The sequence below is a fragment of the Panulirus ornatus genome, chromosome 8 (assembly GCF_036320965.1).
Source record: "Panulirus ornatus isolate Po-2019 chromosome 8, ASM3632096v1, whole genome shotgun sequence".
Classification (NCBI taxonomy): domain Eukaryota; kingdom Metazoa; phylum Arthropoda; class Malacostraca; order Decapoda; family Palinuridae; genus Panulirus; species Panulirus ornatus.
Window position 1 is genome coordinate 16,765,826 of NC_092231.1, and position 26,719 is coordinate 16,792,544.

The window sequence follows — 26,719 nt, forward strand, 5'->3', positions numbered from 1 at the left end:
GTGTAGTTCATCACACATGTCACTGTCTCTCTGTTTCTAGTGTTGTTGCTACCCACATTGGCGATACTTATTACAGAGTCCATTACTTCAAGGTAATGTTTGTCTGCCGTGCTGTGTTATAAGAGACTTTTGAACTTTTTCACCCACACGGGCCTCTCTATAATCAGCTCCTCGGTTATACTCGTCTCATAAAGAAAAAAAGAAAAAGAAAAAAGATGTTTATTCAATATTTGTGCATCTTAAGTTTATTAGTCCATCATTCTTAAGCTGACGTCCATTGACTGATTTCACCCGTCCATTATCCGACCCCGTCCATCCATCATCCGTCCATTATCCAAGGCCCCGTCCATCCATCATGCGTCCATTATCCATAGCCCCGTCCATCCATCATCCGTTCATTATCCATGACCCCGTCCATCCATCTTCCGTTCATTATCCATGGCCCCGTCCATCCATCATCCGTCCATTATCCAAGGCCCCGTCCATCCATCATGCGTCCATTATCCATAGCCCCGTCCATCCATCATCCGTTCATTATCCATGGCCCCGTCCATCCATCATCCGTTCATTATCCATGGCCCCGTCCATCCATCATCCGTCCATTATCCATAGTCCCGTCCATCCATCATCCGTCCATTATACGATCCCGTCCATTTATCATCCGTCCATTATCCTACCACGCACTTTTATCGTCCGGCCCCATCCGTCCATTGCTCGATCCCGTCCAACCTCGTCCGTCCATTGGCCGTTCGTCTATCATCCATCCATCTGCTGACCCCATCCGTCTGTCACGTAATCCCGTCCGTCGTGCAGCCGTGTTCCGACCCCCCTCATCTGTCCATTCTTCTGTATGTCCTCTCCTCGACGTGGAGAATAATTCATTAAGTTGATAATGAGAACAAGTCCCAATGAGTTTCATCGTGACCTGATATATGGTCATCATGACATCCGTATATATATATATATATATATATATATATATATATATATATATATATATATATATATATATATATACCTGGGGATAGGGGATTAAGAATACTTCCCACGTATTCCCTATATATATATATATACACCAGTGAGGTCAACTGGTACCTCGACCTCTTCCCTTCGTTAGTATGGCATCATCCATCATTCCTCTCTCGAAACTTTATGTTTCTCTCGTAATAGTAACCCCTCCCTCCCAAACAGAGCTGCTTGAAGTGTTGACTAACTTTGGTTTCCTCCGTCTTGCAGAAAGGCACCAAGAACTCTCTGGAGACGGGCCGCACCTTCGCCACCATCTTCGCCGACATGGACTTCCGTCAGCGACTGCTGGAGGCCACCAACGAGGAGGACTTCAAGCGGCTCATCATCAAGCACTCGCAGGAGCTGGCTGAGGAACAGCAGATCAGCAACGACAAGCGCATCGAGATGAACCACGAGAGGGTCGACGAGTTCGAATATGTGAGTCGTGCTGGTTTACTTTACATGAGCTTATGTGAGTCATACAGGTTCACTTTCCCTAACTCATGTGAGTCATACCGGTTCATTTTCCTTAAACTCAGTCATGCAGGTTCACTTTCCCCAGACTCACTATGCATGAAGTGGTGTAGATCGTATACTGTATACAGGTTCAGTTACCTTAAACTTACGTGACTCATACAGGATCACTTTACCTGAACTTATGTAACATACAGGTTCGCTCGACCTAAACCTAAGTGAATCCTGAACTTCTGCTTCTTCCTTTTTACTTCCTCCTCCTCATATCCTCCTTCCCCTTCCACTAACCCCCTCCTCCTCCTCTTCTCTCTCTTTCGAAACCATAGCTCCCTATCCACATCCAGGCCCCACAGACCTTTCCATGGTTTCCTCCGATTTTTTCACATGCCCTGGTTTGGTCCATTGATAGCTCATCGCCCATAGTTCCAGTTCACTTTATCCTGTAAACGCCTTTCACCTTCCCGCATGTTCAGGCCCCGACCACTCGCAATATTTTTCAATCCATCCTTCCATTTCCATTTTGGTATCCCAGTTCTCCTCGTTCCCTCCACCTCTGACACACATATCCTCTTTGTCAACCTCTCCTCCCTCATTTTCTCCTCATGTTCAGACTATTTCAGCACACCCTTTTGAGCTCTTTCGTATTACCATATTTCTCTCTAACCCTTTTATTACTTCAAGTGTTGATGGATTGACGTAATTGGGGCATCCAATTGCTCGTGCCGTCTAAGCTAACATAAAAAAAGATTATATGCTTTCACTTGATGAATTTAGAGCCAAGTGCTCGAGCTCAAGTATGTGTGCGGCGGGAGACAAACACAAGGAGTCAGAGACTGATATAAACAATGAGAGAAAATATGAGGTAGGACGTACCTCTTGAAGAACATACAGACTGGGACAAGGAAGGTTCGGCGAGCGAATGCATGACAAGAGGTGCTCTGGAAGTCTGTAATGCAAGATGGGAGCCAGTGGCGAGTAATGGAGAGAGAGGGTGCATGGAGAAGAAAGAGACTTTTGATTCAACTGAAAGTACATCAGAGGAATTAGGAAAGGAGACGTGTGCAGTGGAAACGTACAGACGGCACAGTAGTCGGCCAGATATGAGGGACATAAGAAAGCAAGATATTAATGCAGTAAAGTGTATATATATACATATAGACCAGGCAAATGAAATTCCTGGACTGTTCCATAAATCTGTCAGCAGCAAAAAATGTCAATAAAGGAGGAAGATGTATATTCACTTGAGGACACATTGCCCTGAGAACTCCCCACATGGAATAAAGGAAAGGGTCTGGGAAGTATCATGACTGTTTGACGAAATACATGTGGGCTTATGGAGGATCTAGATCTGTATACTCGTGTGATGCCTGGCCCTCATGGTGTCTGGCTCTTCCAACTTGTACACGAACGGTGTGATTATACGTGACGCACCGCCACAGCAGAACGGTGGTGGTGGAAGAACAAAGCCAGGAGGACGACTGTGGATACCAGTACAGGCTTCACTTGTACAAGTACCTCAGTTTTACATTTTCTCAGTGCAAGTGATTGTGCTTCAGTTTTCAGATTTGCCGAATATTGAGTACAGCTCCATGGACTTTTTTTAAGTGGTCACATCGTAAAGCAGCAGCTTATTTTGGTGCAAATTTGAGACTTCCTCTTTCACACGTTGCTTTGCTACTGTAATTCTAGACTTACAGAATAGGATCTCTGGTTGTATCCCTCCACCAGTGGTCCTATGGGATGTTTTATGCTTTTCCATAATTCATCTTTAAGGTATGGGATTCAGTATGGTAACTGAAACACAATAGAACACTTCACTGTTTGTTTGTAACACTAAAATGATACTAAGACCTGAAGTGTGTAGTTGTTTACCTTCACAATCCCTGTTTGGTGTCAGTGCATCACAAATGATGTTATGCACAACCTTATGTTGATGTGGTGGTCTCACTGCCCTCCTCCCCTCCAAGATAAGAAATGTAGGAAAATATAAAAAAGTTTCTCCATTATCAAATATATATATATATATATATATATATATATATATATATATATATATATATATATATATATATATATATTCGAAAAACACAACACTCTGTAATTGACTATAGATTTAGATTTATGACCGTATATTGTTCACAGATTTCTTCGTAGAAGATCAAGGAATGAAGAAAAAGCATGTATTTACGTAAGGAAGAGAAGCCAGTCTTCCATGATATGTCATGTGGTTTGCCTACATGAGCAATATCGTAGTATATACAACTGTACATGATCATGAGTACGAAATGCAGAGGCTGGAGTACGAGTAACGACATAAGTACGAACACGTTCACCGACTGGAGCACTACAAGTCTACACTGCGGAAACTGAAGAACTGACAGGAAGAGGACACAGTACCAAGAGATGAGGGAAATGAAGCGTTTCGCCTGCTTTCTGAGAAAGGCGATAGGGATGCCGTACTCAGCTGCAGGACAGTGTTACAGACAACAACCACTGTCTGTAATGATACTGGAAGAGGAGGTAGCAAGGCGAATGGATGAGTATTTACTCAGAAGAAACTACTTGCATGGGAGGCAGCCTGGGTGCAGAGGGCAGATGCCATGTATCGTATATCACTTGGGACGTCATGATGGAGAAAGCATCAGCCGGTTGGTTGGATAGGTTGTGTGTTTGAGTTGCCAGCACTCGCCTGACGGGATGCACAAGGGGAAACACACAAAAGCTTTAGATTTTCAGGCGGACATAAGCGGAAACTACTTCGATGGATGGAAGATCGAAACAGAGTTGGGCATGCGACGTATGTCAGAGGTGCTTTTCAAACTGGGTGAGAATAACCAGTGATGTTCTGCTGGGCTTTATCTTGGGGCATCTGCTGTTCCCGATCTATGTAAATGACTTGCCAAAAGGACTTGGATCATGTACGAATATGGTTGTAGGTGAATCTAAGCTTGCAAATAAGGAGCCTTTGGGATTACAACAACCTACAAGGATACCGAAGCAGGGTTTACGGTTCATCCTCATGATAAATGGAATTCAGTTGAACAAAGTTAGGACGATGAAGATGGGATGTAATGTCACGTAAGACCAAGCTATGATGGCCATCTTGCAGATCAGAGAAATTTACATGTCATAATGTTATGGTTATCTCTGAGTACAGTGTTAAAGATATGCTGAGAATATATATATATATATATATATATATATATATATATATATATATATATATATATGTTAGAAGCAGTGAAAAGTTTTTATCGAGGATGTAAGGCATGTGTACGTGTAGGAAGAGAGGAAAGTGATTGGTTCTCAGTGAATGTAGGTTTGCGGCAGGGGTGTGTGATGTCTCCATGGTTGTTTAATTTGTTTATGGATGGGGTTGTTAGGGAGGTAAATGCAAGAGTTTTGGAAAGAGGGGCAAGTATGAAGTCTGTTGGGGATGAGAGAGCTTGGGAAGTGAGTCAGTTGTTGTTCGCTGATGATACAGCGCTGGTGGCGGATTCATGTGAGAAACTGCAGAAGCTGGTGACGGAGTTTGGTAAAGTGTGTGGAAGAAGAAATTTAAGAGTAAATGTGAATAAGAGCAAGGTTATTAGGTACAGTAGGGTTGAGGGTCAAGTCAATTGGGAGGTGAGTTTGAATGGTGAAAAACTGGAGGAAGTGAAGTGTTTTAGATATCTGGGAGTGGATCTGTCAGCGGATGGAACCATGGAAGCGGAAGTGGATCATAGGGTGGGGGAGGGGGCAAAAATTTTGGGAGCCTTGAAAAATGTGTGGAAGTCGAGAACATTATCCCGGAAAGCAAAAATGGGTATGTTTGAAGGAATAGTAGTTCCAACAATGTTGTATGGTTGCGAGGCGTGGGCTATGGATAGAGTTGTGCGCAGGAGGTTGGATGTGCTGGAAATGAGATGTTTGAGGACAATGTGTGGTGTGAGGTGGTTTGATCGAGTAAGTAACGTAAGGGTAAGAGAGATGTGTGGAAATAAAAAGAGCGTGGTTGAGAGAGCAGAAGAGGGTGTTTTGAAATGGTTTGGGCACATGGAGAGAATGAGTGAGGAAAGATTGACCAAGAGGATATATGTGTCGGAGGTGGAGGGAACGAGGAGAAGAGGGAGACCAAATTGGAGGTGGAAAGATGGAGTGAAAAGGATTTTGTGTGATCGGGGCCTGAACATGCAGGAGGGTGAAAGGATTGCAAGGAATAGAGTGAATTGGAGCGATGTGGTATACAGGGGTTGACGTGCTGTCGGTGGATTGAATCAGGGCATGTGAAGCGTCCGGGGTAAACCATGGAAAGCTCTGTAGGTATGTATATTTCCGTGTGTGGACGTGTGTATGTACATGTGTATGGGGGGGGTTGGGCCATTTCTTTCGTCTGTTTCCTTGCGCTACCTCGCAAACGCGGGAGACAGCGACAAAGTATAAAAAAAAAAAAAAAAAAATATATATATATATATATATATATTTAAGAGACAAAGTTCCACGAGTGTCAAACATCCACCATTCACAAGTGGGTAATCACACACACTAATGAACGCTCATGCACTATGTAAACACACATGAGCACATATATTTCACCCAGTCACATGTATGAACACACAAACACTCCACTGAGACACACGCATATATACGCTCACGGAACTCGAGTTAATCAACATCTATTCATTTTTACGTGGATCTCCCTCCCCTCCTGTGGATCGGCTAAGCTGGCAAACAGCCTTACCAACCTCCGCTCCAGTTTATCATGAACTTATTCCAGGTCTGCGGGGCAGGGAGACTATGTTTGCACTTGCTGACCACATTTATCTATTGTACAATTAGAGGATCAGTAATTATGCTTTTAGGTGATACCGGGACAGGAATGTATTCCATATTGCAGTAGGCAGTAAACGTTACAGTGGCACGAGTAATCGAATTCCATATGCCTTCCCTACAGCAAGAGAAACGGTGCTCGTTTGCGCGGGGTTTGCGAGAGGACCTGGAACGCCGCATACCACACTACATCTCCGACTACAAGGACGGTGTCGTCGGCCACAAGACGGTGCAGAAGGTCGTCTCCACGACGTTCTTCCTCTACTTCGCCTGTATACTGCCCGCCATCGCCTTCGGGGTCCTCAACGACCACAACACGCACGGCAAAATAGGTAGGTCCAGGGTCACATTTACCTCAACTGATTGTCGTCTCCCCAACAATGTGTTACGTAGGCGATACCTTACCCGGTGTCTTACGGATCGTGATGAGCCATGTGATCATAGGATAGCTGCAGAAATGACTCGTACTGAAAGAAACATTATTGGATATCCAATTTTTTCAAGTTGACTTATCCTTCCTGATATCATACCAAAGTCATAGCACTAAAGAAATAATGTAAGAACACATGTGTTTCTCATAGTTACTGTGATATCTGTATATATACGACTGTATGAATCATATATGATGGAAAATATTAGATTCCTAGTTTTGGTAGCTAGCTCCCATGGCGGCTGTGGCAGGTCTACAGTTAAGAAAAGATGCGCTCTCTCTCTCTCTCTCTCTCTCCTCAAGACCTTCTTCTTTAACAGGGTCGCCTCCCTTCTAGCAGGAGACTCGGTCATCCTCAGTGTAAGAACAGATCTGCCCAGCACCAGCATACTGACCAGTATTCTCACTTTGTTTGTTCTTCCAGTCAGAACTCTTGACTTCATTCTCAAAGTAAACATTGGCTTTAGGAACGCACTCACACCAGCTGGTTGGGAGTAGGATGATGGTTGCATTCAATCTGGCTCCTCCACAGTAATTTGATACGAGTATCAGTGTACTGATCTTGATGAACCAACGTATATATAATATAAATATATATATATATATATATATATATATATATATATATATAGAGAGAGAGAGAGAGAGAGAGAGAGAGAGAGAGAGAGATGGAATCTCCTAAATTTGTTTAATTTGTTACATGTAAATTTTCCTGTCCTATGTCAGATCAATTATATTCCCTTTCTGTATATTTACGCCCCTGTACATTACCACACATAATCTTATATGCATAACTTACACAACACAAAATTCCACCAGAGGTACACCGCCCTGTGCTATACCCACCTGTGTGGTACACCAGCCTGGTCCTCACCCACCTGTGTGGTACACCAGCCTGGCCCTTACCCACATGTGTGGTACACCAGCCTGGCCCTCACCCTCGTGTGGTACACTACCCTGGCCCCCACCCACATGTATGGTACATCAGCCTGGCCCCCACCCACATGTGTGGTACACCAGCCTGGCCCTCACCCACATGTGTGGTACATTATCCTGACCCTCACCCACCTGTGTGGTACACCAGCTTGACCCTCACCCACATGTGAGGTACACCAACCTGGCCCTCACCCACCTGTGTGGTACACCAGCCTGGCCCTCATCCACCTGTGTGGTACACCAGCCTGGCCCTCACCCACCTGTGTGGTACACCAGCCTGGCCCTCACCCACCTGTGTGGTACACCAGCCTGACCCTCACCCACATGTGAGGTACACCAACCTGGCCCTCACCCACCTGTGTGGTACACCAACCCGGCCCTCACCCACCTGTGTGGTACACCAGCCTGGCCCTCACCCACCTGTGTGGTACACCAGCCTGGCCCTCACCCATCTGTGTGGTACACCAGCCTGGCCCTCCCTAACCCCTATACCACCTTGCAGATGTGAAGAAGGTCATCATCGGGCAGGTCATCGGGGGTGTCTTCTGGGGCCTTTTCTCCGGGCAGCCCCTCCTCATCCAGCTCACCACTGCGCCGTTAGCCATCTACATCAAAAGTGAGTCCTCCTCGGCGCTCTCGCTGACTGTTCTTCTAATATGCCATCTGCCATGGCTAAAAGCTTCCTCAAATTTCATGATTTTGATGTCATTCCCCACTTCAGTGATTTTTCAGTTTATAGACTTCAGCCAATGCTTTCTGGCAGTAATCATGACCCTCAGTAATGTACTTAGATTTCTTGACGTTCTCCTCAAACTTGTGTATTCTGATCGTAATCATTTCTACCACAGTCATGACAGAAAAGCTTCCGGCTTCCATGTTCCCTATCTCTCCAGTGGCTTCCTCAGTCTCACTTAGAAAGCCAAAAAGATAATAAAAAAAGATATCCCGCTTTAAGAATCTTACATAACATCCTCGTACTTTCAACTAGTTTAATCTTTTTCTCGAAATCCACAACTTCAGTTTCCTCATTATATACATAGGAAATATCAAGATAAATGTCCACCGTCCACCATGGTTTACTTACTGTTTGGGAAGGAAAGGGTGTCTGGGAGCGAGATTGTAAAGCCTACTCAATTCTAGTTAATGTTTAATCTGTTTCTCCTGCTTTGGTTTACAGTGCCTTTATAGCACTCTCAATTGCCTAGAATGAATGAATTAGATGCCTTGTGTGTGTGTGTGTGTGTGTGTGTGTGTGTGTAGTACGAGGAGAGAATTCTTCATTCGTGATTCATCATCTGGATCTTGGATGCCATCAAATAGCCTCTTAAACCATTGTAAACTAACAGTCTCCTTGATTAGTTTATTCCAGCTGTCCACTTTCATTAGACTAAACTAGTACTTCACGATATCCTCTCTTGACTACTGATTTCCCCAGCTTCTTGTCATGGCCACTGGTTCTTAACAGCGCTCCATCTCTTAAAGAAGTGTTCCCTGCCAGTATCGTCCAGCTGACGTAGAAACCTGAACGCAGCTTTCAGGTCCCCGGCCCACAAAGGGGACGGGGATAACGGCGTAAAATCGTGGGGACCGGGCCTCTGGGGGCCCTGGGAGAAGGGAAGTGAAATTTGAAGGTATCGATAAAGTAACTGAACCTAACAACAGAAAATATGAGATATAAACTTGGGTTTTATAGAGGTGATCGTGTGTTGCCATCTTTCCTGGATTTCTCTTATAAACTCTGCATACACGAGACACCTCAAAGGCTCCGATTAAACGATCATACTCTCGTTTTCTGCCAACTTCGATGACTTTGTCTTAGGCTATAAATCAGAACCCATAGGTAAAGACATCACAGAGAAGGACCTTAACATTTAGCAGTGTGATCCACATTGCAGTTAGTCTCAGTGGATGCTATTGTGTAACGAACTTTCTGACCTACATGTGTGTCTCGGTATGTACGTCAACGCTACCATTCTCTCTTTGTCCCCAGTTATATTCTACATATGTGAAGACTTCAAACTCAACTTCTATGCGATGTACTGCGCAGTGGGGTTGTGGAACAGCTTCTTCCTGGTGATGTACTCGCTGTTCGACGTCTCGCGTCTGATGCGCTGGTCCACACGCTCCACCGAGGAGATATTTGCCCTCTTCATCTCCATCGCCTTCTGCAATGATGCCTTCACTGCTGTCGGAAAGAGTAAGTCTCCAGCGTTGTTCTCATATATATATATATATATTTTTTTTTCATACTATTCGCCATTTCCCGCGATAGCGAGGTAGCGTTAAGAACAGAGGACTGGGCCTTTGAGGGAATATCCTCACCTGGCCCTCTTCTCTGTTCCTTCTTTTGGAAAATTAAAAAAAAAAAAAAAAAAAACGAGAGGGGAGGATTTCCAGCCCCCCGCTCCCTTCCCTTTTAGTCGCCTTCTACGACACGCAGGGAATACGTGGGAAGTATTCTTTCTCCCCTATCCCCAGGGAAAATATATATATATATATATATATATATATATATATATATATATATATATATATATATATATGTGTGTGTGTGTGTGTGTGTGTGTGTGCAGTCTTTTAGTGTAGGGTGACCTGGGAGGTGAGTCAGTTGTTTGCTGATGACACGGCGCTGGTGGCAGCAGATTCGAGTGAGAAACTGCACACAAGTTGGTGTCTGAGTTCGGGTGAATATATGAAAGGAGAAAGTTGAAAGTAAATGTGAATAAAAAGCAGGCTTAACAGGGCAAAGAGAGATTGGAGAAAACTTGATGATATGGAGTGTTTTTTATAGAGTAGATGAGGCAAAGTTTCTGGGAGCATTGAGGAATGTGTAGAGAGATCACTACCTGGAGGGGAAATGTAATATTTTTGAAGGTAAAGTAATCTCGACAGTGATGTATAGATGCGAGGCATTAGTTATTAGAGAGAATATACGGAAGAGGGTGAATGTGTTGGAAATTAAATGTTTGAGGACAATAGTGTAAGGAGGGTTGTTCGATCATGCAATGAGAGAATATGGAGGCGTGGTAACAAAAGTATTGTTGAGGGAGCTGAAGAGGATGAGTTGAAATGGTTTAGACATAGGGAGAGAATAATAGAGGAGAGTTTGACAGCGGGGTATATGTGTCAGTAGTAGAAGGGACAAGGAGAAAGGGAAGATCGAATTGGAGACGAAGGAATTAAGTAAATGAGTTTTTAAGTGCTCTGGTTTTGAATATGAAGGAGGTTGAAAGGCGCGCATGGGATAGAGTGAACTGAAGCTATGTGGTACACAGTGGGCGACTTGCTGACAGCGTACTGAACCAAGGCATATGAAGCAGCCGGGGAAACCACGCAAAGATTTGTGGGTTTTGGTTTTGGATAGGAGGCTGTGCTCTCTACGCATTACATGTGACAGCTAGAGAATGGATGTGAGCAGATACGGCCATTTTCTCCTGGTTTTGGCGCTACCACGCTAACGCAGGAAATTACGAATGTTTTAATATATATATATATATATATATATATATATATATATATATATATATATATATATATATATATAGGGGGTAAGGGAGAAAGAATTCTATCTCCGTATTCCTTGTGTATCGTAGAAGGCGTTTAAAGGGGGCAGGGTAGGGGCTGGAGTAACACCCCCTCAAGGATATAAGAAGGAGCTAGACAGAGTGTCTAAATGTGTGCGTGAATGTAACGAAAATGAGGAGAAAGGAGAAATAGGTAGTATGTTTGAGGAAAGAAACCTGGATGTTTCTTGTTTAGTAATGTCTCAGGAGTGAGGGTAGGGGTTGATGAGAGGACAAGAGCTAAGGAAAGAGTAGCACGGCTTCTGGAGCAGGAGTTGTGGTAGTGTTTGATTGAGTGTAAGGAAGTAAATTCTAGATTGATGTGGGTAAAAACTGAAATTGGATGGAGAGAGATGGGTGATTATTGGTGCTTGTGCACCTGGCCATAAGGAAAAAGATCATGAGGGGGCAAGTGTTTTAGGGGCAGATGATTGTGTCAGCAGTTTTGAAAGAAATCGGGTGTTAGTGATGGGTGATTTGAATGCGAAAGTAAGTGGCAGTTGAGGGTATAATTGGATTGCTTAGGGTATTCAGTGTAATGAATGGAAATGGTGAAGAGCTTGTGGAGTTGTGCGCTGAAAAGGGACTGGTGACTGGGGATACCTGTTATAAAGGGAGAGGTATGCACAAGTATGCGTATGTGAGTAACAGAGATGGACAGCAGAAGTAATTGGATTACATATTGATTGATAGGCGTGTAAAAGAGAGACTTTTGAATGTATGTGTGTTGAGAGGGGCAGGTGGTGGGATGTATGATCATTGTCTTGTGGAGGCGAGGGTGAAGATTTGTAGAGCTTTTCGAAATAGAGGAAACAACACCGGTGAGAAGAGAGTAGATGAGCTTGGAAAAGAGACTTGTGTGAAGAAATACCGAGTGAGATTGAGTGCCTGACAACACCGTCTAAATGTAAGTGTTTCAGCTGCTGCATGACTTTTTTACTTAAGATTGTCTTACCTCATCTTTTTTTTTTTTTTCATCCTTTCGGTAGATTTTGAGGCCAACTACTATAGCATAGCGTGTCAAACCGCAGCCAACTTCACCAACTACACCAACTACACCAGCTATTCAACCGGAAATCCCTCTTCTTACACCGTGTTAGGCAACCATTCAGATCCCTATTTGACCATATCCAGCAGTCAAGGTGGAGACCCCAACGCAACCTTAACCATTGTGGACGACTCCTGCAAGAGGGAGAACTCTATCCTGTACCTCCTGCTCATGTTCGGTACACTCTGGCTGGGGGTCATGCTCTACAACTTTAACAAGACGTAAGTTACGTTGGATCGATGTTGTGTCCGTACGTGGTGACAAGCTTAAGTGATCTATAACATAGGCGCTATGGTTTTACCATTCTGTACATAATTTCATTCATAATTGTGTATATTTTGCATACATTATGCTCCACGCGCGCGTACTGCTTTATTAGTATAGATTGTATTTTTTTATCATTGGTCTTCATAGCTCTCATGATATATGTGTGTATATATATATATATATATATATATATATATATATATATATATATATATATATATATATATATATATATAAAACATCTACGGAAAATCTAGATTCTTTCATTCATAAACTGATACAGGTAGAGAGACATGTAGCGACCATAGAACGTACAGTAACGTTACGTCCGAAAATATGGAGTTGAAGACTAACATAAACAACACATTGTGCAGGTTAACGCGCCAGATGGACACCCCATTCGGCCTCCTACTTCAGTCATGTTTTCTTCCTTGATCTTTTAAATTCTTCCATTCATCATTTTTCTTTGCCTTTCAGTTTGTTCCCAGGTCAGACATTCTTACTAACGCCAACATGAAGTTTTCACTTGTCAACTTTTATCCACTAATCGGGTATTTTACAGATTTTTCTAACTTCCTGTTTTGGAAATATTCAGCTTGATTTTTTGAGTACAAGAGTAACTGCACAGTTTACGGGTTATCCACCATCAGCCTGCCTCATCTACCTTCACAGTCTACGAACTGGAGTGTCAGGAGTGACTGGTATGTTGGGGTGTCAGGAGAAGACTCACTGTTGGAGTGTCAAGCAGGAGATAGGCTATGGAAGGGTCAGGTTACTTAACTCCTGATCATCATAAGATTTTATTGTGATTTTATTTTCATCTATCATTCACCTTTAATACTGTAGAAAAGTATGGTGTTTTTTCTTATTTATCAGTTTCCCCGTAAAATTACAAAACTAGATCCTTCACGTCTTTTCTGTTTAGTTTTATGATCTTCAGTTGTTGTTTTGACTTCTAAGACAAATGCGTTTGGACCTCTCTTCACCTACACATGTTCTCTTAGCATATGAATCGACATCTGAATAGGACTTCAAGTTTCTTAAAGGCAGACTTATATATTTCCGTTATGTGAGGTTTCGGGAAAGAGTGGATTTTACAGTAGTACAAGTACGTTCACTGTGTCAAGAGGTGGTATTACACAACCATCAATGGAGAGATGGTTATGATTATAGCAGATGGCTATGATTATGATGGGTAGCTATGATTGTGATAGATAGCTATGCTTACAGCAGATGGCTATGATTATTATACATGGCTATGCTTATAACAGATGGCTATGATTATTATACATGGCTGTGGTTATAACACATGACTATGATTATAACACATGACTGATTATTATACATGGCTTTATAACACACGACTATGATTATTCTACATGGCTGTGATTATAACATGACTATGATTATAACATAACCAAGATTATTATACATGGCTATGTTTATAACAGATGACCATGGTTATCATCTCTCTGTGTTACGGTCTGTAAAGAAATATTTAGTGTTTAAGGCCCGTTAGCACTGCGGTTACACACACACACACACACACACACACGATTCGTGATGTCATCGTTACTACTGTGTTTCAGTGAGAAATTCTGTCTTTTAGAATATGGTCTTCATTCCTTTCTTTAGTCTTACGTTACTAATTATTCAATGTTTCAATTTCAGTCTCCCTGGTCATGCGCTGTCCGACCAGTGACACTTGCCATCATTTCAGTCTCCCATGTCTCATGCATTGTCTGGCATAGGACCTATGACACTTGCCATCATCTTACCTGTGACCTTCCTGTCTTTTTTTCCCCCCCCACAGACCGTACCTGAACGCCAACAAGCGCGAAGCCCTAGCTGACTATGCATTGCCTGTTGCAGTTATTGTCTTATCCTTTATTGGGTCATATGTCTTCCGCGACGTCAAGCGTGAGTACCTAACTTATAGTAGCCTGAAGACAGCCTAAGTGTTCTGTTGACCGCTTAAACCCCGGGGGGGGGATAACGGTTACCCCGTGGGATGACAGTTACCCCGGGGGGATGACGGTTACTGGTTACTCCCGGATGGGGGGATGACAGTTACCCTCGGAGGTAACTGTGTTGCTTAGGAGTGTGCTTATCACAAGAACTGTTAACCCGCCTGAGCACTACAGTACCACCACGACCACCCTCTTGCTATGATGATCCGGCTTTTGACCTGAAGCTTACGACGGAGGTCAAAGGTCACGTCGTCGTATCACAGGGTCATTTTAACGGAGTTGAATGACAATGAATCCATGTTGGATCCAACTATGAATCCATGTTGGATCCTGCGTGAGCAAATTGTCTCTACATGTGGCTAAGTCACATGTCGAGATGGAACGGCATGTCTTATTCCTACACTGTTGTTCATGGATTCATTGCTAATGTTATATAACTGGGATATAAATTTGAGATAATCACGGTAAATAACGTCTAGAATATAAATTTGAGATAATCTCACAGTAAATAATGTCTAGAATATAGATTTGAGATAATCTCAGTAAATAATGTCGAATATAAATTTGAGATAATCTTAGAGTGAATAATGTTTGAAATATATATTTGAGATGATCTGACAGTACATAATGTTTGTAATATAAATTTGAGATAATCTCACGGGAAGTAATGTCTAGAATATAAATTTGAGATAATCTCAAACAGTAAATATAGTAAGATTCGATAAATATAGATATATAATGTTAAACTTGCTAGTTTCCAGACACCTGTCCCAGTGTTTCTCTCAATTTATAAAAAGGTCTTTTCTGATCAATGAATATTTCTTCAGTGCATGGCATTGCAACGGACGGTGTACGTTGCTCAAGAGCACATTAAGTTCCTTTTCCCATCCATACTCAGACCTCTTTTTCCAACCCCAGAAGTGTCAGTGGAACATTATTTAACTCGGTGGCCTTTACCACAATAAGATTGAGACAAATGTTATGAGTGATAAGTATCTTGTGTTCACTAATGCTTTTCCGTTGTCTATATATATTATTTGCCAGTATTGAGTTTTAATCAGTGTGTTAACTGCCTATGTTATTCGCTGTCCACGTTCTTTGTTTACCAAATTAATGTAAATAATTGCATTTTTTTTGTTTAAATCCACTTTTTGCCTTAACCTTTACATATTTGTTTTTGTCAACACTAGCAACATTGCTTAGAAGTAGTGCCGAGATGTTGAAAATGTAAGGCACTGTGGTGGTCAGGGTGTGAATGATGATTTTATGTTATATTATATCCTGTGTGTATGGTACAACTTCCAGTGTATGGTACAACTAGCACGGCATATGCCAAACATCCATGTACTGTTAAGTTTATTTTGTAGTCTGATTCACCCACAACCATAGTGTCTACATTGTTCCCGCAGAGGCAGATAGAATATACATCCATTGTTGCTTGCTTCACCAACCCCCTTAAGCACGGCACGTATTTTCAGCAGGATGATACGAACCTTATGTATGATGGCCTGGTGCTGGACGTGCCTGTCCAAAACACCAGCCAGGCCTTGATACCCAAGGGTTGTACGACTGTACACATGTTCTCTGTTTTCCCCTAACATGATTAATATTTCGCTGTATTTATTATTTGTTTCTTGTTTTGTCCATTTCAGTTAAAAATGAGAGTAAGTGTTCAAGCCCTCCCTAGCTGGTACCTCTCTGGGAGAGTTATTACAGCTGTATCCACGTCCGTCTTCCACACTCACACCACTGTTATTGCTGCTGCTCAGGCCCAACTATCACTTGCCCACACTTATATTCTTTATATCATGCACGTCAAACTGTCTGTGATATATATATATATATATATTTTTTTTTAATTTTCCAAAAGAAGGAACAGAGAAGGGGGCCAGGTGAGGATTTTCCCTCTAAGGCCCAGTCCTCTGTTCTTAGCGCTACCTCGCAAGTGCGGGAAATGGCGAATCGTATGAAAAAAAAAAAAAAAAAAAAAAAATATATATATATATATATATATATATATATATATATATATATATATATATATATATATATATATATATATATATATACATATATATATATAATGTTTGAAAACAAGATTGTTAAACATTTACACAACATCCCAAGTGCAACGTTGATAGATTTATCATTTGATATATTGGTCATACCATGTCCGCATAAGCAGTTTGGCGTGTTAATGGATTAAGTGTGAGGGTATCATAAGTGGCAATACAGTGTCTCCCCACCACCGTGTATGTTGTGCCCGTACAGCAGCAGCATCGGTTTGATTAGAATTTTACTTTTCGTTTTAGTATCAGTATTTTTCGTTATCACATATCCCTGTTCTATGTTTATGAAAATTTTATTTCTTTTAGTTTGAGTATGCTTGAAAAAAATTATTCATTTTCTTTGTTTTCATAGTTTTAGACAAATTAATATTACTGTTCAAGTTCTTGCATTTTTTCTAGTAATGTAACTTAGTTTCTACTGCACATACTCAAAATTCACAAACATTAGTTAATAACGTCCATTATTTTTTGGTCACATGTTAATTACTAAGATGATAGTAATGGAAATGTTTTTGCATCTGGCAGTGGAACACTTCCGGTACGACGACAGCTACGACATGTTCAAACTGCCGCCACTTGAGACGCTGCCGGTCCCGGCAGTCTTCGCCACTATGGGTTTGGGATTTTCGTTATCCATGCTCTTCTTCATGGACCAAAACATCGGCTCTGCCATGGTCAACAATCCATGTAATAAGTGAGTTATCAGTAATGGTTGGTTTAACTAGCAGGAGGAGATTATACATGTTACACGTTTCGTAAACTGAAGGAGCAGTTATTTTTCAAACTTTACTGAATAAGACCATATCTGTAGTGTATCTTTTTTTTTTTGTTTCAGCCTTCTTATTATCCTCCTTCCTTCCTTGGGATAACTGAATACCAAATCTATGTTCTCCATCCTTGGTCACGAACGTAACACAAAGTACAATCCAGTACAGGTCAGTGTAACACAACGATTCGGATTACTTCATCTGTTATCAGTAAAACAACATGTAAGGCTACAATTCTGACAATATCAAGTACAGAGTTATGTTGATAAGACGCATCAACCACGGTGACGTCACTGGGGCGCTGAGGTCGACACCTTGCCATCTGTCAGATCAAAGTAGGACGGGAGAACTCATTACCGATGCCAGGTCTTCCTCTTGACTTTTTAGATTATTCCGCACGGTAATACTATCGTTTCTTGGTGTAATTAATGGTCCATATATAAAGACAGGTTACCCCCAAGTATTAACTCAGTTAAGGGGTGCATATTCTTAATATAAACTGACTAGTGTTTGAAGTTTTCCCCTCTATTCTCGGATCCTGATAGAATTCTTATATTTATCATTTGGTCCCTAGTTAAATTTAGATTGTTGGTGTTGTACCCGAATATCTCGCAAATCGGACGTCTCTCTTCTGAACTGCGTCGTTGTTGGGGACCATTGGAGCTATTATGAGCACATAATCTCCCATAGTACACTTTAACAGATACACAACATTGTTCTTCAACGTAACAGGGTTTGGTCCTCAATAAGATTGTTCTCAGTGACCAGAAATGGTATAATTGGCCTGCGATAAATACTCAAACTGATCTTGTTTGGATTTCTACGTCGACAGTTTATTTCTTGTCACAAGTGTCTTCAAAAGATTTTTTTTCATCTTTCTTGGAAGCAGCTGACATGATATCTGTAAAATACAATTCACAAGTTATGCCAACAGTATTACCCCTGGGGGGAAGTACATAAATATTCATTTGTCTTGATCTCATCATCAGTATCACGTTTCATAGAGTGTATTTAAAGAAAAACAGGATTAATATTCACCTTGTAATAGTTTATTTGTCCGTACGTTTTCAGTCAGAAAAAGAGATTAAGATATGTATGGTCCAAAGATGTAAGTTCAAGTATGTACAAATGATTAAAACAAATTCGTATCCTATATCTTGTACATAAGAATAATTGAACTCAGGAAATATGAAGCAAAGAACCAGTAAAACAATAAGGTATCGACACCTCTTTCCGATCTGAAAAAAGGATGATTCTTGGTTTGGTGTTGTTAAATACTTAAGGATAATTTCAAGATGACATGTATACGGAGCGCCTATTAGCCCTTACGGCTATATATATATATATATATATATATATATATATATATATATATGTTTGGATTTAAACTTTGAAGGAAGCTCCCTGGAACATCCTGTTTACCCCAGAATAAAGATTTTGGCCTTTATCAAAGAAACTAATTTTAGCGGTACAGGGTGATGCACTCTGGGTTGTGTATAGTCCTATAGGCATTTAAAGACAGTGTCTATTCTACGAAAATAATCAAGCTCCACTGCAACAGCTCTAAACTGCCTCGTTGATTTTCTAGTACAGTATAATCTTAGAAATGAAGTAAGAATGTGGGAGACATGGGTTATATGTCTGGAATACTTTTCGAGAGGCAGGTTTATCAATGACTAGGAAACATTTTGTTAGATTCCTCATCAGAATTTACTTGTGACAGATTGGTGCACTCAGTCGGGTCCCCTGTCTCCCAGGGAACGATGCTTTAGACTAGGACGTTTTCTAACGGTCCAGTCCCAGTCCCAAGGTGTCCCGACTACCGGTATAATACCTTTTAAAGCTGCACTGTTATGCAGCTCATTGCACTGCCATAACGAGACCGAGCCAAAAATGTGACTTTGGGAAAGGAGTTTACATACATTTACGTTTATTTGCATATATTTACACATTAGAATTTGTTCCAAAGAGTGGTAGTCTCTGAAAGAAGCACACATTGTGACCAGACCGACACTTAAGAGGCCATACAAATGCCAAAAATGTCAGGAGGGCTCAGAATAACCCTGCGAATATAGCAAGCCATACGAGAATTCCTGCCGCCTTCGATATACGTCTTCATGTGAAGATTGACGACATTCAAGGACAGAGATCTATAGAGAGTTTAACCCAAAGAATGTCTTGATTACCGAATCTTGGGGGGGAAGATGTGAGGGATCTCCAAACGCCTCTTTACTACAGATGCCCCTGTCTCCTTAATAGTTTGAATGGACGTTTCGATTTATGGATGGTTCCTCTCCTTAGGTCACGCAAGTCTAGCAAAAGTCTGTTCGTATCATCATAAAGGAACCGTGGATTCTACCAGTCTTTATCTCCCAGAATGTCTTATCCAGTTTGCGGGAGTCTTGTTTTTCATGGGCAATACTGTGGCAGTCTCTTGCTAATCAACAGATCCCTTCCTTTATCGAAGCTCTCAAAAAATATCTCCCAAACAATGCACAAAAGTTTGTTTCCCCAGATGATTCCCACGTGTAAGGAAATTGTTCACTTGTTTAGTTTTTGGTCGTCAGGCTTATCAACTGCCACTGTAAATAAGGCCTTCAACGCCAAGCCACATACACCTACCACTTGAACACTTTGTTTAGGTGTTAACGATAACTTTAAGGCCACATCCACTGTCATTGTGTATATGGTCTTAGAGTTGACAGCTTTTGGGGCAGATATGCCCCACCAAGATCGATATCCCTGGCAACATATGTTTCTCCGATGTTCAAACAAGGGGAAGTAGCAGTAGATGCCTTAACTGTGCACTAGACATGTTAGTGACAAATTTCTTTCTTCCAGTATATCTGGGGAAAGTTCTCAAACTTATTAGCTTCTAGGGTTTAGTCCCTTTTAGTCCCATGGTGGAAGCGTCAACATTCGTGCCAAATTACCGGATCTGAAATGGTACTTGACTCATACCTCAGGTTTTACTAAACCACCTGTCTTGGGTGAGGGGCTCGACTTCGAAGCCTTTCTTTAATACTTTTCCTGTTTGAGATATGGAGAATATTTCATAGATGATTTCCATGATATACGTCTCCCTTCTGATAGGCAAGATCAGTCAGTCTGGAAACTCTTCCAGTCTTTCCTTGGACGTTATTTCTGCTGAGGTTACGTAAGCTCTTTATTCAGATTCCTTCACGTTTTTTCATGATGGGGACAATGTTAGTAAAAGTACAGGATTACGCTACACTAACCACTGTCCGTGGGTTATGCTCTAAATCTCACTGGACCGACTTCTCCGATCTCACATTTTGATGAGATCATTTGTCTTGCAGCTGCCGCCCCAGTGGAGATGGTCAACAGTCAAAGATTGTTTTGTAATTTTGTAAATTCTGGTGACCTAACTAACACCCCCAGCGTCTCATCATCATGACAACTCTTGATGATAGCCTTTGGTTGTGGGAGAACAGCATGAGATACACACACACGAGGGCCTTCTGATTTATCATAACATGTCTTGGATTAGGTTAAATCCAAATTCCAGGTTTCTGACCAAAAAATAAATGAGAGGATTTTTAATTTGGAATTACTCTTATTTTGGTTTATCCGTGGAAATCTAACACGCCTTCCCTTGTGTAGACTTGATTTTCTAGAGGGAACTTGAGGCGATCACAAGAGACTATCGAGGGGAACATTTGTTTGTTTGTCCAGGAAGCTTTAAAACTCTCGGCCCTTTAGTCACGCAGGTCCACTGAAATTAACACTCGCTCCTTCCTCACGTGTGAGAAACTAAATCTGTGTTTTTCCTCTAACTGAATGTTTTTATCATACCTCATCAGAAAGAATAAGCAACAAGAATATAATTATGGTTTACCCCGTATCCCTCATGCATGGTGGTGAGTGAATGACATGTTTACGTACCATCTCATCCAACATAGTCATTATGAGTTATTCATATGTGTACATAGTCAAGTGAACTCCAGACTGATTTGGGATGAAAATTAAGGCAGGTTGCGAGAGATGGGAGCAGCTGAGTAAGTGTGCTGGCAGTTTTGTTTCAAAGAGGTCGAGTATTAGTAGTGGGTGTGGGTATAGTTAGGTGATGTGGGGGTATGCAGTGAAGTGAAAAGGATTGGTGAACAGTTTGTTATGTGCTGAAAAAGAATGGGTGATTGTAAGTCTATGAGCCATCATTACTATTGCCTACAGTCGCACCAAGCCACCTAGATACACATCTGTTTGGTCCGTATGTTCACATTTTAATCCCAGTACCATGCCCATAGAAATTCATGTAATCTTTATATTTGATTATCTTCTGTTTTGCTCATCTTATCAAGATCAGTTATGGCCATAGAATCCTGAACTGTGACACATTTCCATTTACCGCATTTTTTGTCCATTATATAAACATTTAATGCATTTCCCTCCAGGCTGAAGAAGGGTCCAGCCTACCATCTGGATCTCCTAGTGGTGGCTCTTATGAACGGGTTCCTCTCCATCTATGGGCTACCTTGGATGCATGCTTGTCTACCACATTCACCACTACACGTCCGCTCCCTTGCTGATGTCGAGGAGCGGGTTGAACAGGGACATGTATATGAAATGTAAGACAATCATTTTCCTTAATTTGTTTTGGATGATAGGAGTTTTGGAGAACTCTCCCTCACAGTATAGGAGTTTTGGAGAACTCTCCCTCACAGTATATGATCAGGCTTCATCAGACAAGTTACCAATGCACCGATAAAAATTCTAGCTAAATTATGCACTGACTCCCATGCAACAGTCCCACTAGTGTTGGTCATCATGTGGCTATATTCAACAGGCAAATAATCATTCACATCTTTTCCAGGCATCTGTTCACGTTACTTATGTTGATTTATTATGCTCTGATTAACTTTACTTTTCAGTGCTGAAGAGGAAGTACAAATGTAGGATATTATTATTCTTATTTTATTATACTTTGTCGCTTGCGTTAGCAAGATAGCGCAAGGAAACAGACGAAGAATGGCCCAACCCACCCACATACACATGTATATACATACACGTCCACACACGCACATATACATACCTATACATTTCAACGTATACATATATATACATACACAGACATACATATATACACAATTTATACTTGCTGCCTTTATTCCTTCTCGTCGCCACCCCGCCACACATTAAATGACAATCCACTACCCCCGCACACGCGCGAGGTAGCATTAGGGAAAGACAACAAAGGCCACATTCGTTCACATTCAGTCTCTAGCTGCCGTGTATAATGCACCGAAACCACAGCTCCCTTTCCACATCCAGGCCCCACAAAACTTTCCATGGTTTACCCCAGACGCTTCACATGCCCTGGTTCAATCCATTGACAGCACGTCGACCCAGGTATATCACATCGTTCCAATTGAATTCACTCTATTCCTTGCACGCCTTTCACCCTCCTGCATGTTCAGGCCCCGATCACTCAAAATCTTTTTCACCCCTTCCTTCCACCTCCAATTTGGTCTTCCACTTCTCCTCGTTCCCTCCACCTCTGACACACGTATCCTCTTTGTCAAACTTTCCTCACTCATTCTCTCCATGTGACTAAACCATTTCAGAACACCCTCTTCTGCTCTCTCAGCCACATTCTTTTTATTACCACACATCTCTCTTACCCTTTCATTACTTAATCAAACCACCTCACACCACATATTGTCCTCAAACATTTCATTTCCAACACACCCACCCTCCTCTGCACAATCCTATCTATAGCCCAAGCCTCACAACCGGATAACATTGTTGGAAACACTATTCCTTCAGACAAACCCATTCTTGCTCTCTGAGATCATGTTCTTGCCTTCCACGCACTTTTCAACGCTCCCAGAACTTTCACCCCCTCCCCTACCCTGTGACTCACTTCTGCTTCCATGGTTCCATCTGCTGCCAAAACCACTCCCAGATATCTAAAACACTTCACTTCCTCCAGTTTTTCTCCATTCAAACTTAACTCCCAGTTGACTTGTCCCTCAACCCTACTGTTCCTAAATAACCTTGCCCTTATTCACATTTACTCTTTTTCTTCTTTCACACACTTTACCAAACTCAGTCACCAGCTTCTGCAGTTTCTCACACGAATCAACCACCAGTGCTGTATCATCAGCGAACAACTTACTCCCTTCCCAAGCCCTCTCATCCACAACAGACTGCATACTTGCCCCTCTCTCCAAAATTCTTGCATTCCCCTCCCTAGCAACCCCATCCATAAACAAATTAAACAACCATGGAGACATCACACACCCCTGCTGCAAAACGACATTCACTGAGAACCAATCACTTTCCTCTCTTCCTACTCGTACACGTACCTTACATCTTAAATAAAAACTTTTCACTGCTTCTAGCAACTTGCCTCCCACACCATATATTCTTAATACCTTCCACAGAGCATCTCTATCAACTCTATCATATGCCTTCTCATGATCCATAAATGCTACATACAAATCCATTTGTTTTTCTAAGTATTTCTCACAAACATTCTTCAAAGCAAACACCTGATCCATACATCCTCTACCACTTCTGAAGCCACACTGCTCTCCCCCAGTCTGATGCTCTGTAGATGCCTTCACCCTCTCAATCAATACCCTCCCATATTATTTCCCAGGAATACTCAACAAACTTATACCTTTGTAATTTGAACACTCACCTTTATCCCCTTTGCCTTTGTACAGTGGCACTATGCATGCATTCCGCCAATCCTCATGCACTTCACCATGAGCCATGCTTACATCAAATATCCTTACCAACCAGTCAGCAACACAGTCACCCCCTTTTTTAATAAATTCTACTGCAATACCATCCAAACCCGCCGCCTTGCCAGCTTTCATCTTCCGCATAACTTTCACTGCCTCTTTTATGTTTACCAAATCATTCTCCCTAACCCTCTCACTTTACATACCACCTCGACCAAAACACCCTATATCTGCCTCTCTATCATCTAACGCATTCAACAAACCTTCGTAATACTCACTCCAACTCCTTCTCACATCACCACTACTTGCTATTACCTCCCCATTAGTCCCCTTCACCAATGTTCCAATTTGTTCTCTTGTCTTATGCACTTTATTTACCTTCTTCCAAAACATCTTTTTATTCTCCCTAAAAATTAATGATACACTCTCACCCTAGCTCTCATTTGCCCCCTTTTTCACCTAATGCACCTTTCTCTGACCTCCTGCCTCTTTCTTTTATACATCTCCCAATCATTTGCATTGATTCCCTGCAAAAATCATCCAAATGCCTCTCTTTTCTCTTTCACTAATAATCTTACTTCTTCATCCCATCACTCACTACCCTTTCTAATCTGCCCACCTCCCATGCTTCTCATGCCACAAGCATCTTTTGCGCAAGCTATCACTGCTTCCCTAAATACATCCATTCCTCCCCCACTCCCCTTACGTCCTTTGCTCTTGCCTTTTTCCATTCTGCACTCAGTCTCTCCTGGTACTTCCTCACACCAGTCTCCTTCCCAAGCTCACTTACTCTCACCACTCTCTTTACCCCAACATTCTCTCTTCTTTTCTGAAAACCTCTACAAATCTTCACCTTTGCCTGCACAAGATATTGATCAGACATCCCTCTAGTTGCACCTCTCAGCACATTAACATCCAAAAAGTCCCTCTTTCACACGCCTATCAATTAACACGTAATCCAATAACACTCTCTGGCCATCTCTCCTACTTACATACGTATATTTATGTATATATCTCTTTTTAAAGCAGGTATTCCCAATCACCAGTTCTTTTTCAGCATGCAAATCTACAAGCTCTTCACCATTTCCATTTACAGCACTGATCACCCCATGTACACCAATCATTCCCTCATCTTCCACATTACTCTTCTTTCTGGGATGTAGAATATATATTAGCAAAGAGAACTTACAGTTTTATGTAGAAAACAGTAGAACAAAAATCCATATTCAACCTATTTATTGCTTAGACAATGAAAAAAAGCTGAAAGATAATTTATAGCTAATATTAGCTGAGAATTTTTTGATTACTAATAATATATTTTCAGTTGCTTCAGCTAGGCCTCCAGGTAGTGATGACTAAATTAGATTCATTGCTGGCCAGCATATTATCGTTTCTTATTATGCGGTTTATCATTAACAACATAGTACTGGATGAATGATTTTATTAATATTGCTAATCAACATCAGATGATCTTTTAGTATGAGTATTGATGAAGCTTTCTCAAGACGAGATGCAGATCGAGTGAGAGAAGAAGGGGCAGATTTGAAGGATGTGGATGAATGCAGTGTTGGAGTCATCAGCATATGGGTGCATTGGATTATTTGTGGAGGAGAGGAAATCGTTGAAAAAAGGAAAAAAGTGTAGGGGACAGGCCTGAATTTTGAGGAACACTGCTGTTAATGGAGAAAAAGGGAAGGCTGATCCATCAACAACCACAAAAATAGATCAACTGGAGAGGTGGCTAGATATGAAGGAGCAAAATGAGGAAGGAAAGCCAAAAGTTTAGAGATGAGACCCCGATGTCACTCCTTGTCAAAAGCTTTGGATATGTTAGGGCAACTATACATGACACCCCAAAATCTCTCAGTGATGATGACCAGGCATTAGTAAGATTGGAAAGAATGTCACCAGTGGATTTTGCCTTATGGAAACCATGCTGGTGATCTGAGAGAAGATTGCAATTTTCCAGGTGTCTAAGGATATGAGAGTTGAGGAAGGATTTTAAAGACTGGAAATGGTAGATGTCAAAGCAGTAGGACGATAGTTTGAGGGGTCAGAATGGTCACCTTTCCTAGGGATGGGATGTATCAATGCATGCTTCCACGGAGAAGGAAAAGTTTTGTTTTTTAAACAGAAACAACATAAGCAAGTGCTGGTGTAAGTTCAGAGGCAAACTCATGTACAAGGGGATGGAGGCCATCATGACCATAAGCCTTGCTTATATACAAAGACAGAAGCTCTTTTCAGACAGTCTGAAAAAGAGATAAAAGGGAGGGGCATAGGATTAGTAAGAGCATCAGGGGGTGAAGGAATGTTAGTCTCCAGTGTTCACAATAATTGATGCAAGGTTTGGTGAAACCACTCACACTGACCATTCCCTGTGGGGTGATGTGGAGGAGTTTGGGACATCTTGATTCCCCAAAGCCGAGCCAGTTCTTTAGTGAGTGCACTCTGGAATTGTGGGCCCTGATCCAAGTGAAGCCTCTGTGGTGCATCATACTTATAGAATATCTCTTCCACTAGGATCTTTGCCACTGTTGTGGCCCTTTTTTCATGTGTTGCAAAAGCCCAGGTTTACTTAGAGAGGACGTCTGTCATGACTAGAATGTTTTCGTGCCCGTCACTGGAAGCTTCCAGAGTGTGAAATTCAGGGTAAGCATCT

The 26,719-nt window shown here is 41.7% G+C and overlaps 1 protein-coding gene across 1 annotated transcript in view; it reads left to right on the forward strand.

Moving 5' to 3' along the window:
• The window catches only part of LOC139749848 (solute carrier family 4 member 11-like), an 898,465-nt gene that overhangs the window by 827,067 nt on the left and 44,679 nt on the right, over positions 1-26,719 (forward strand). The window contains exons 7-14 of the mRNA XM_071664173.1: positions 1,237-1,446; positions 6,419-6,626; positions 8,163-8,276; positions 9,651-9,857; positions 12,213-12,492; positions 14,352-14,458; positions 17,103-17,271; positions 21,760-21,933. Of these exons, the coding sequence (XP_071520274.1) occupies positions 1,237-1,446; positions 6,419-6,626; positions 8,163-8,276; positions 9,651-9,857; positions 12,213-12,492; positions 14,352-14,458; positions 17,103-17,271; positions 21,760-21,933 (1,469 nt within the window). The remainder of the gene's footprint in view (positions 1-1,236; positions 1,447-6,418; positions 6,627-8,162; positions 8,277-9,650; positions 9,858-12,212; positions 12,493-14,351; positions 14,459-17,102; positions 17,272-21,759; positions 21,934-26,719) is intronic.